At 37.3% G+C, this 13631-nt stretch overlaps 1 protein-coding gene across 2 annotated transcripts in view; it reads right to left on the bottom strand.

Annotated features, from left to right (window-relative positions):
- LOC108707568 (phospholipid-transporting ATPase IB) overlaps positions 1 to 13631 on the bottom strand; it is a 425456-nt gene that overhangs the window by 196241 nt on the left and 215584 nt on the right. For both annotated transcript variants that reach the window (XM_018245563.2, XM_041582662.1), the window contains exons 26-27: positions 12515 to 12698; positions 10268 to 10378 (exon numbers count right to left, since the gene is read on the bottom strand). In XM_018245563.2, the coding sequence (XP_018101052.2) occupies positions 10268 to 10378; positions 12515 to 12698 (295 nt within the window). The remainder of the gene's footprint in view (positions 1 to 10267; positions 10379 to 12514; positions 12699 to 13631) is intronic.

Raw genomic sequence — 13631 nt, 5'->3', positions numbered from 1 at the left:
GGTTTTGACTTTGACAGCCCGGTATTTTGATGGGCTGCCCGGGTCTATACTTCCTGCCCGGTTTTCCAAATAAGGAAAACCGGGCGGGATTTCCTTGATTGACATAGCCCCGCCCACTGATGGCACGGGTCCGCCCACTGACGTCACTGACACGCCCGGTCTCAGCCAGACATAAAGGTGCCAACCCTACTCACAAGTGATCTTCTGACAAAGAGATATACACACTACATATACAGTATATATATAATACATAAAAGCCATGAATATCCTGTAAATGATATCCTTATAAATGGTGCTTAGTGATGTCATCGGTTATAGTCGAAGCTTAGTGATGTCATTTCTGTCACATGACTCACTGAAACTTGTGCATTATAATAACTTACCCCCTGTTGAAAAATATGAGGATATTAGAAGTTGCCTCCGAGTTCCATGACCTGTATAAAAACATGGTCATGGAACTCCTCGGTATCTTATAATATCCTTATATTTTAGAAGAGGGGGATCTTTATTCACTATATATTGATCACATTGCTCTTCTCCTTTATAACATCTCTTCAAGAATGCATTTTCAGACACACAAACCAAGTCCTTCTGGCATTCTCGGCAACATTCCTTCAGATTTCCTAAAATATTCCTGGCTTTGTAATGTTCCGTCCAAACCAATGTATTTGCAGACAGCTAACTCTAAAGGTCGTAATATGTTCTACTTATAGACTTGGCTGGTGTCCAGTGTTGCCAGGATCCAGTATGGCTGCCTAAAAACATTCAGGTCATGAATCATAACGAATCAACAAGCTGGTAAAACTGTCTGGGTTGGATTCTAGAAGATGTTATGACCTTTGTGGCCTCCTGTCATCAGAACCATTAGTGTAATTAAGCCATGAATACCATTGAAGTATATATCTGGATGCTTATTACCAGCTCATCCTCAAGAATTCAAGAAAATCTTTTCCAAATGCTTAGGATTAATTCTGGATAATTAAGTTGATTTGTAAAAGTGGTACACAATTGTATGTCATCTACAAACAGTAGCATCAGCCAAGTCAATTGTGTCTGATACGTTTACAAAGGGGAAACATTTATACTGAGAGATAAAATACATCTCTCTGTCATTCAATATGTTGCAGTCACTGGGACGCAGCCATACATTCCTAAGTACAACTTCAACAACCTTTTTGTCAGGAAGGATTTCAAGCAGTTGTGCCCTTTGCAATCCACTCTGCATTAATCCAGAAGCCGCTCTATTAATATTCTGCGTTCCACAATATCAAATGCAGCACAGCGTTCACTGAGAAATAACATAGGACATATACAGTTTTCCATTCTGATTAGAAGATCATGTGGTGATCAAACGTACAAGTCAGGTCCACACACTAAAGAACAGGGTAGACTTTGTTGTGCTGAGACATGTATTAGATCATTTTGACCCTTGTTGTTAGATATATTTGTAATTGTCTTATTGGCAGCAGTATTTAAAGAATTCTAACATTTGCACAATACCCAGTATTAGGAATAGTTCAGACATGGGCCTGGTCTGGTAGTGCCCAACCCAGACCTACTGACCAGTTACATAACTATAGAGGAATCAGACCCTGTGGCCCAGGGGAACCTGTCGGGTCTTCTTCCTCTATACCACTAGAGGAACCCCCTACCTTCCTCCTCTCAAGCTGTCATGCTGGAAGTAGACAACACGAGCAGGACGGGTGGGTGGTAGAGGTTCACTCCAGGCCCCTCCAATATTTTTTGCCAGCAGCCTGTAGTTACACCACTGCTGCTGACCCTCAAACTAATCCACACCCATCACCCCCTATGCTCCCTACCCAAAAATCCAGCAATGATTTTACTTACCGTCCAACCTAGGGAGCCATGAAACTGTAAGTGATGTTACCATGGACCAGAAGTGACATCACTCCAGAGGTAGATCAACCACGTAAAGTTAAAAAAATTGTAGGGGGTGGGAGGTAGAGTTCTGTGCGGAACCAATGTCCAAGACCTGTACCCGACCCCGCGACCCGAACCACAACCCGCATATTTAGACACTGTGATCCGCTACCCGACCCGGACCCGCAACTGCCTTATCCTTATCCGTAACCCAGACCCACAGCCCGCTGACAACCATCAAACAGGAAGTGATGTTCATGCAAACTGGAAGTGACATCATCAAATGTGGGCAGGACAGAAACAAGTTTTGTAAAATTTTAAAAGGACTAAAATATAGTCAATATAACATAAGATAAGAAATTTAGATGAGACCGGCAACCCGGCCCCCAACTATACAAGCACCTGAAAATCCTACCTTCATTCCGCAGGGTACCTGATTTTTTTGTGTACAACAATATAGTTTCCATATAAAGGGATTTGCTTTTATACTGCATAGGAAATAAAAGCCAATTTTTTTTTTAATTCATTTAAAAAAAATGTACAGATATATAAAATCATGGTTGAAACCTTCACTCTACTATAATTGCAAGAATGTGGAGCATAGGAATAATCTAATTAATACTCAAATTTTTAGTCTATGTGGCTACTATGCAGTGACTCCCTGACACTCCTCTTGGCCTCTGTAATGGGGCCAGACCCACAGTTTGGAGATCACTGCTCTAAACAATGAGCAATCCACAGATATGTTTTTTTAGGTTTCTGCAACAACATCCTGGAATTATTTGTTTTATTGGCCATACATGGGTATTTCATCTTTGCAAATAAAAAAAAAATAATTCCAGGTCTTATTCCCAAAATACTGTAAGTAGAGGGCAGTTAGGGGCAGTCTCTATTTTCAAGATGTGTCAATATTCCTTTGCTTTACTTAAGGATATACCAACGTATTCCTACATTTTACATGAAACTACTATTAACAATGCTATTGATTAGAATTTCATTCTCATTTTTTGTAAGGAGGCAAATAAACGTAAGTTAAAATGTTCATAATGTTCTTATATTATTTATCTGCTACGAAAATGTGTTTTAGGTCTGTTTCTCACCAAATACAAATATTAGAACATTCCCTTTCAATCTAGCCTCCGTGGTTCAGCCTTTGGCCTTAGCCCAAACCAATCTGCACTTTGACTTTTGGAAAGCTCATAGGATTCTATGTGCTGGCACTGAAGTGTCTAAAATAGAATTCGACTCAGCTTCTAAAAGTGTATGCTGGCGGAATGCCCAATGCACACAGGAACTAGTATAGATTTCAGATTATGTTCTTCCAAATGCCCAACCGATGTAGAAATAACATTAGATTATTAATAGATAACATCTGAATTCTTCCAGTCCTTATTGACTATACCAATTTGTGTGTATACACTGTTTTCACTTAACTACTAACTTCAGAAGCAAATTACTCAGCTAGTAGGGAAGCCAAATGCTAATCAGCTATGCCTTATAAATTATATTGCTGTATAGCAATTACAGAGAAATACATTGTTTTTGCAACACTCCCATTCAACATATTACACAAGATCAATGGGAAATGAATTCTTATAAAATTATATTCAGCCGCGGGTAGTTATGGAGGGCTGAGGAGAAACGCTGGTGAGATACGCCATGCCCATGGGGCCCTAGTTACGCCACTGTAAGAGTAGAATCTTTCACTTGTGAAATGATCATCACAGTCACAAAGGTGACCTACAACATAGATAACACCCTTCCCGATTATAAGAAAATTTTTGAAAAGATGTTTTAAGTGTGAAAGTTTATTTAATCCAGTTGAAGAAGTATACTCCATTAATTGGTCAACTGTGTTTTCATTGTATTAGTATTTTAAGCCCACACTTCACAGGTTGCAATTGAAGATTTTGGAAACACCACATGGTGTCCGGAGATGTAGGTTTTGCACTTGATAGACAAATACATATGGGCAAGAAACCCAAAACATGTCACTCAGAAGACTGAGTTTGATGCAGCCACTCAACATGGAATGGAGTAGCAATAACTTGAAGAAAAGAAAGTTTAGCCCCAAAGTGCTTCTGAGTAACAAAAGATGAGGAAGAGAAGTGCTTTGATCTATTCCAATGGGCTGGAGAGAAGGGGCATCAGAGGCATCTCAGCAGATAAGAACAAGCAACTCATTCCATACTGCACAAGGCATCAAGGGTATGTGACCCCAAAGGCAAGCTCAAGAGTTTAAGGCATACATTCTATAAATGGGTGAGAATGTGAATTTATTGAAGCTGATGGAATGATTAGTGTCAGGATGAAGCTAGGGAGAAATTATCCAATTGCTAAAGAGAAACTGGTACAGTATGTTTGAAAGAGAGAAACAGAGGCAAAGAGAGAAAAGAGAATACAGGTATGGGATCCATTATCTGGAAACCTGTTATCCACAAATCTCTGAATTACAGAAAGACCAACTCCGATAGACTCCGTTTTATCCAAATAATCCAAATTTTCTTTGAATTATGTTCTTTTTCTCTGTAATAATAAAAAGTACCTTGTACTTGATCCAAACTAAGATATAATTAATCCTTATTGCAAGCAAAGTCAGTCTATTGGGTTTATTTAATGTTTATATGATTTTTTAGTAGAGTTAAGGTATGAAGATCCAATTATGGAAAAACCCCAGGCCCCATACCGTTACCAGAAAGAAAATATTTCAGCATTGTATCTGTTGGTCAGACCGTTGTGGCTTTACAATGGGAATGCAACAAAACATTAAAAATGGTAATGGTCATGTATTTTCATTAAGGCACAACAGACACACCAAAACAAATGTGGATGTTTGTATCAATGTTTCTCCAATGACTTCTGTGTTTTATACATTTATTTTTCTTTTACCCTACACGTGGCAATTCTTGATGCAAACAACTGCAGTGATTTTTAGCCAAATAGTAGGAAGGTTGGTTGAACTAGGGTGAAATTATTAGTTATTTTCTTGATGCAGAAAACTGAGCTACGGATAGGAATGTCCAAATGCCAAAAAGTATTAAAAAAGTATAATATATGAAGTCACACTGCTAAATTCACCAATCAATACATTTTCCAAAGATAGGTAAAAAAAATCATTGTCAAGATGAACTTTGAAAGTATCTTTTCAAAACATGTGAGGTCAACTGTGGCCATATCCCCTCAGATGAACATCTCAAGTCAGACCCAAGCAGACATTGCAACAATTTCACACTTGACAAGACCAGAAAATCCATGAGAAGTTAAAACATGTTTGGGTAAGGGCCAGCTTCTTGGCAAAATTCATTAGATGCTTCACTAATATTCTTAGGGGCTGCTTAAAAACAGACAGAAATGTTACAATGACATTCCTTGCAATATATTAAACTAAGTATGTATTATGGTGATGCAAAAAAACAGCAGAGCACGGAAACATCTCAGGCATATGTTGGTACAGACTCTAAGTGGGTTATTTATCAAAGTCAGAATTTATCTCGATTTTTTCTGCTACAAACTACGATCAAATCCGCTCGGGTTTTTAACGCTTATTTATTATTACATTTTCACAAAAATTTGCTTTGCAGGAAAAACAAAATCCGATTTTCACTAATTTTTTTTTGGATTTTTTCATCCGATTTTCAAGATTTTTCCATAATTTTCACCTGAATACTCAAAATACTTCGGAGTATTGCACAAAACCCAGCGCACGTCAAAAAATCATTGGGACATTTTCCATTGACTTATATGCAACCTCGACAGGTCTGAGATGCCGGATTTTCAGATTCAGACTCTTCCATCCTCGGGGTTTAATAAATTCCAAAAATTTGTGATTTTTTTTAAAAGTCAGATTTTATTTAAAAAAAAATCACGAATTTTCCATGATTTTTGCATTCAGGTTTAATAAATAACTCCCTAGAACTACGAATGTCCTGAAATGTATTAAAAAATAAGAATAAAAAAGTATTAACGGAAAATGACACTGAATGATGCACTTAAAAATCCCAATACTTCGAAAACCTCTAAAAAATCCGAAAACCTTTAAAAATCAGAATTGATTTATAACGGTCCTATAGGAGCAGCGCAGCTCCCATGGGGGTAATTCACTAAAGGACGAATTTTCACGAGCAAATGCTCCGTTCCATCTCTGTAGCCAAACGCTGGTGAAATTTGACTAACGTTAATTTGTCAGTGCAAGCATTTCATAGAGATCTTTCACTAGCGTTCAATCCTGCCTAGCAAAATGTCGTTAGTACTCTTATGCTTAGGTCAATTTGAATAGGGCGGGCACATATAGGTCGTATGGACGTCTTTATTAGAGATGTTGGTGCAAATGCTTGAAGTGGCCGCTTTTTATTACAAATGTCCAAGGAAGCAAAATAAAATAAAAACAGAAGAGATCCTCTAATGCCCTAGATATGAGCCCAGCCTCAAACAAATGTGGCATGCCCCTCAAATTGGTAAAAGAAAATTGTTTCAATAAAAAAGGAATGATCTAACTTCAGATATATAAAATTAACTAAAAAGAGGGGATCTGACTTCCGTCAGTATTCAATTTTTGTACTGATAAGATGAAGCTACATCCTTGTCAATCTTATATCAGTGACATCATATCCTGTATGACGAAAAGTCATAAAAGTTCTAAAAAAAAAAACGCTGGCGTTTTTTCATATTTTAAAGTGGTATTGTCTTCAAAAGTCCTAACTATTTAGAATTTGTGTGTTAACAATTTTCTTTTGTATAGGAGAAAAGAAGGAAAGTATCTGGCGTCTTCTTAATCAGAAAAAATACAAAAAGTTAGATATTATCACTGTGTGATTTGATTTCAATTAAACCATTTGGTCTCGTGATCCAGTATCTATAGGTTCCCCCCTTAATAATTCATCCCACAAAGTGCTAGTGCTTAACCTCAATAAATTAGCATTAAATAGGGTAAAACTAAGACACTATTAATTTTCCTTTTAAATATTGTGTCTATTAGGTAATTTCTAACTCATAAACAATTAATTTAACATTGATTAATGAATTACTAACAACCAGCTAAAACACCAATAAAGGATGTAGCTTCATCTTATCAGTTCCCCAGGTATAACTAGGTCGAAGGAAACTATGTTGAAAGAGGTAACGTAAAATTCGCACTTTAATGAATTTGCAGAGTAACGATTGTTCGCCTGAGCAAAAACTTGCCTGGCGATAGGGTGCGAAACTGCTCTAGCAACGGTCTCTTTCGCTAATGAATTGTCCTCTACACCAGTTAGTAAATTTTACAATTTTGACTGTGTTTATTTGAAGTAGGAAAAACCTCTAAAATGACACTAATAGGAATTTTGGTAAATAGACCTCTATATGTCACCTACATGAGTCTGACCTGAGCCTTCATGTGATGTCTTCAGAATTTGAAAAAAAGCAACCAGGTTTCATATAAATTCTAGTGATTTTCCAGTTCAAGAATTATAATAGAATATATATGTATTAATCCTATATATCATATATAACTTTCAGTTAGTATAGGTAACACTACAGTTAAGTCTTAGGCCTTACGGCCATAGACGTTGAGATCTGATGAGCGGACATAGAGATCTAACGAGTGGATCCATCCCAATATGCTCACATTGAAGTGGGCGATATCGGGCTGATCTGATCATGGGCCTTAGTGCCCAATGATAGGATCAAATGCAGCCGCAATCCGACGGGATTTTTTAACCTTTCCAATCGAGATCTGCCCGACTTTCGGACAGATATAGATCGGGAAAGCCCGTTGGATGGCCCCGCAAACGGGCCAAAAGCTACCGACTTGGTCTGTCGGCAGCTTTTATCGGCCCGTGTATGGGCGCCTTTATTAGTCCTGGTTATGTCCATATACCAAGACATTCGATGAGATGCAGAATATCTACTTGTCTGTTTAGCCATATACCAAAGAAAGAACTCTCCTGCTTCTGCCGTAAGTATAAGCACATCATAATGTTTTGGGGAAAAGCCAGGATAAAGGGACGTATGGAAATTAAATCAGGCCTATCGGTTCACTAGTCTCAACAAGAAAAAAAAAAAAAAAGCAAAGGCAGACACCTAATAACAAAATTGTAGATTCCATTTATTTTCTTTATAAGAAACTCAACAATGTTTTGATATGATCTTTCTTCTGGAAGCGTTGTGCTTCCTGTTACAAGAAATATACTACTATAATATCCCACTGCGCTAAGCTGTACCTCTGCTATGGATTTAAGAAGGTAAATATGATTTAAAAACATAACAGTTATTCTAAAAATATAATAACATTTTAGATTTTCTAAAGTCTACGTCATGTCAATTCAGTGTTAAAGGATCAGTTCACCATCACAAATCTTATTGTTTTCAAATAGCATCAATTCCTTTTTCTTACTGCTCTCGCTTGTTTTTTTGTTTTTCTTTTACCATTTTTAATATTTTAATTGTAAAAAAACAATATATTAAGAACGAGAGTTTATTTGAAGTAGGGAAACACTCTAAAATAAATGCTGTGGCGTGCCCCCCCCACCAGTAATATGCCTAACATTCTACTTTAATTTGCCAACATGTGCCACGTTCTCAAAACTTTGCTTACTACAGGGATGGGACTGTTATCAAGAATGCTCGGGATCTGCGGTTTTCCGTATAATGCCTCTTTCTGTAATTTGGATCTTCATATCTTTAGGGGGTTATTTATCAAAATCCGAAAATATATGAGTATTTTCTGAAAACGATTCCGACCAAATCCGCACAGGTAAAATTCCTTGAAAAATCATGAAAAATTCGAACCGTAAGAATTTTGCAGATTTTCCACCCGAAAACCAATTTTTGCCTGAAAACCACAAAAACTTTGGATTATTGCACAAAACCCAACGCAGATCAGGATATCTTCGGGACTTCTCCAAATGACTTATATACAACCTCGGCAGGTCTGAGATTCTGACTTTTTATACCCTCGGGGTATAATGAATCCCGAAACATTTTTGTTTTTTTCCCACAAAAAAAAATAAATCAGATTTGATAGTAAAAAAAAACTCGTGATTTTTTTGGCATTTGGACTTCAATAGGTAAGTGAAAATCATGTCATCATAAATAAATCGAATAGGCTGGTTTTGCTTACAATAAGGATGAATTATATCTTAGTTGGGATCAAGTACAAGGTACTGTTTTATTATTACAGGTATAGGATCCCTTATCCGGAAACCCGATATCCAGAAATAATCCAAATTTTTTAAAATGATTTATTTTTTCTCTGTAATAATAAAACAGTAGCTTGTACTTGATCCCAACTAAGATATAATTAATATTTAATTATTTAATGTTTAAATGAATTTCTAGGACCCAAATTACGGAAAGATCCGTTATCCAGAAAACCCCAGGTCCCAAACATTCTGGATAACAGCTCCCATACCTGTACAGAGAAAAAGGAAATCATTTTAAAAATTTGGATTATCTGGATACAATGGAGTCTGTGGGAGACGGACTTCCTGTAATTTGGAACATTCTAGATAACAGGTTTCTGAATAACAGGTTCCATACTTGTATTTGTAAATATACTGTGCTTAGTGGCAAACATAACGCTTCCCCTTGCAGCTTTGCTACAGAGCAAATGTACTTCATGTGATAAGCTTGAGAGGTTTAGAACCTTTAGTCCAAGACCTTCATCATTTCCTTATGCAACACTAATGAACAACAAGAAACACACACACAGACAAGCATTTATCTATGTATCTGTACACACACATACACACATATATATCATTAAAGTATTGTATGTATGGTGTTTCATGCAGCACATTACTTTAGGAATACTTTCCTTCATGACAATCTTTGGAAGTTGTGGACTACATGACGAAAATATCACGGCTCTCCCTAAAGCTCTTCAAGACAGAAAGGTCACCAGTGTCATTTCTTTAGTTATATAAATATCAAAGCTGAGAAGTTTCTCCAGCTGTATATAGGAGCTGTGAGCTGGAGAGGAGGATTTAGCCAAGGATTTACCTTGTGTGTAGAATAAAAAGCATAGCTGCAGTGCTCCATACCAGCCAAGAGCGAGCTATGCAAAGTGTTTGAAGTTGAAATATAAAGAGCTGGGAAGGTCTCTCGCAAGTACTTAGAAGCTCGAAACATGTGCCTTTTGAATATTATGGCAGCTGTCTTTTGACACTTAATGGATTTCTTGCTCGGTGTATATTGTTCGAGATACTCCGTGAGCAGAGAAAGCTGAGCCATTTTTAGAGATTGGTGTGTAAATGATGTGAAGGAAATTCACCACTTGATAAATGTCTGTGTCACTTGTGTGTTTTACTTGGCTCCATCAAAAGGCAAACACTTTGGAGGTCCCCATAAGGATGGCCGCCATTACTCATATGATCGCAATGGTGGGTTTTCATACATTTAATCTTACCTCAATGATGTAGAGAACCACATTCTTGTAAAAACAGTATAGAATGCACTTGGTCACTCGATTGTAGCTCCAAGCTCCGTGCACGAGTAGCAGCTTCTCCAAGTAGCAAAACTGAAAACAGAAACATTTCATGAATCTTAAGTATCAAATATACACGAGTCAACAGATTAACAAATGCAACTTCAGAACAGCAAGTGCTGAGCTTGTAACCTAGCGCTTAAACATCAAATAATCCATGGGAGACTACACTATAAGGTATAAATATTTGTAAAAGCTTATTAACCTTGACAGAAGTCAAGCTATACAATATTACACATGCATGGACATTAGTGATAGAGAACACGTGTGTGTATTTTTCCATAGTTGTCTAACGGTTCTTCCCTTCCAATCTCCGAGCCCTAAAGCTTTAGTTCCCAACCTGTTCATGTGTTTCTACTATGATGGAATATAGACTACTGTTTGTATATATCATGATGACCAGCGTACTCAGCACATGGTATTGTTAGTTAATAAAGCAACTTATTTGTGCCTATTTACAGGTACTAGTAAACCAATTATCTGAGTTGAAATACACTTCTATTTAAAAGCCAAGTACCTGGAAAAAGAGACGGAGTTCTCCAATCAGAGAAGCCGATGCCTATAACTGTAGCTACTAAATAAAAAGTTGAATAACTCAAATACCACAATAATAAAAAAATGAAAACCAATTGCATCATACTAAGGGGGTTATTTATCAGAATCAGAGAAAGTCTGAATTTATTCCAATATTTTCTGCTACAAACACCGATCAAATCAGCTTGGGTTTTTTACGCTGATTTATTATTACAGTACATTTTCCCAAAAATTTGATTTACGGTAAGAAATTTGATTTTCATGGTTTTTTTCTGATTTTTTTCATCCGATTTTTCCGGAATTTTCACCCGAAAACTTCAGGGTATTGCACAAAACCCAGCACACATCAAAAGATCATTGGGACTTTTCCCATTGACTTATATGCAACCTCGACAGGTCTGAGATGTCGGATTTTCAGATTTGGACTTGATTTGGGGTTTAATAAATTCTGAAAAATCTGTGATTTTTTTAAAAAAGTCTGATTTTATAAAAGAAAATCACAAATGTTTCGTGATTTTTGCATTCGGAGTATAGCAAATAACCCCCTAAAAGTTAACCTTAAGATGAACTCTTTTATTGCTCAAATAACCTTCAGAACATGAGCTACATTTATGTTGATGGTGTCTTCTTTTTAAAGGGGAACTATTGTGAAAATGAAAATCTAATATATGCTTCCTCATGCTGAAGTAAGAAACTTTCTAAATACAATCAATTAAAAATGCTGCATGGTTTCTAAAAGAATCAAGTTTCCTTTCTCAACTATGCCTCTCTCAACATCTATTTCTCTTCATTATGTCTTCATTCAGATGAATGAACCAATATATGTTATAGGGGGGCTTCCTTTCCTAGCAGATGAATTAGAGCTCACTCAAATAACTGATTCCTGTAAAAACAAAATCTAACAAAATAACTGCCTTTTGCACAAATTCTGCATGTAGAGAGACATGATGTTTGGTAATTTTAAAAGAGTGAGCTCTAATACATCTTCTAGGCAAAAGGAGCCCTCTATAAGTTACATTGGATCTAACTGTCAATGAATATCTGACACCCAACTGCTGCATGATGAGAGAATGAAGAGAAAGAGATGCTGAGAGAGGAATAGTCAAGATAAACTTTCTTAATTCAGAAACGGTAAAGAATTTTTAATTGACTGTTTTTAGAAAGTTTCTTATTTCAGTATGACGAAGTTTATATTCAAATTTTATTTTCGAGATAGTTCCCCTTTAACCAAATTTCCAAACAAAAACAGTAACTCGATTGCTACAGAAAAAAGAAAATAATTGTCAGAGAAGAAAACAAATTTGGGGCCACATTTAATTTGAGACATCAAAAGGTTCTGGGGGCCACAAAGAAGGAGACGGTTACACGTGTCCAATGACACACCAGTTTAACATGCCTGATGGAGACATATTAAAGTATATTTAGACACAGTTGCTTTGTCTGCAGAGGCAAAGTCCCAGGAAAGGCATTAAAAAAAAAGCAAATAATATGCATTCCTAATGGACTGAAGGCGTTGGAATATATGGTGGCGTCAATAAGATATCCACACAGTGACTGTGCAAAAAGGGCTTTTGGTGGCAGGCAGCTGATCCCACTATCGCAATTATAAAGCAGCTGCTCTTTTGTGCTTCTGACCTGAGCTATGGCGTAATCGGAGTTGTTGGTTGCTTGCATGCCCTCGTTCCCACTGATCCCAACTCCTACGTGTGCGGTCTGGATCATTCCTACATCGTTGGCACCATCTCCAATAGCCAGCGTGATGGCATTCACATGTTTCTTTACCATGTCTACTATTTCAGATTTCTGCAGCGGAGACACTCTGGAAAGGAAGGAGAAAGCCAGTCAGCTACTGTAAGGTTGCAAATTATACGTGTCTTTCAAAAGTGACAGCTGTGAACCAGATTTAGACCAAGCCCGGGCTGCAATTCTTGGAAAGAGCCCCAGTTCAATACTTAATATGTATTGCAGATGTCAAAAAATGTGTTTGAAAAATCCATTATATGAAATGATTCTCGTCTGTAAAATGTTCTTCTTTCGTACAATAAGCATTCTGTATTCCAATTTACAACCGATTTGACATCCAAAACCAACCGAAGCCTCACACAGCAAAATTATCTTTGGTTTCAACACTCTGACACCACTGCTACCAGTTCAATCCCTATCGTCTGCTGAAAAGAAGATGCCTTAAAACCCTACAGGCCCTGGGGCTACACAAATCACCTGCTTTATGAGCAAATTAGTCCAAATCTCTGTCAACAAGCAGGTAGAGTAACGGAGATTCCAAAAGAACTCCCACTCTGGAGAAGAAAATCCTTCTCCACCTTTGTAAGGTTCCCATAGGATTTACTTCCCCAACTACAGAACTCTTCACTCTCCACAAATTATTTCATGCAAGAAATGGTTGAGCTCCCAAGATAGTCAGGCAAGAATGGAGGTAAAAGCAAGAAAATGAGTAGATAATATAAAAAATCTCAATTCATGGGAAAAATGTGCTACAAGTAGCTATTAGTGTCTCTGTGACATAACCCTTAGTGCAGTGATCGCCAACCAGTGACCCGAGAGCAAAATGTTGCTCACCAACCCCTTGGATGTTGCTCCTCAAAGCAGGTGCTTATTTTTGAATTCCTGGTTCGGAGGCTAGTTTTAATTGCATAAAAATCAGTGCCCCCTTCTAGGCTGCCAGTCCTCATAGGGCAACTGAATAGCCAATCATATCCTTTGTTTGGCACCCCCTAGGAACTTTTCCCGGTCC

The sequence above is a fragment of the Xenopus laevis genome, chromosome 2L (assembly GCF_017654675.1).
Source record: "Xenopus laevis strain J_2021 chromosome 2L, Xenopus_laevis_v10.1, whole genome shotgun sequence".
Classification (NCBI taxonomy): Eukaryota; Metazoa; Chordata; class Amphibia; order Anura; family Pipidae; genus Xenopus; species Xenopus laevis.
Note: the sequence above shows the minus strand (reverse complement) of the source record. Positions and strands in the feature narration are given on the sequence as shown.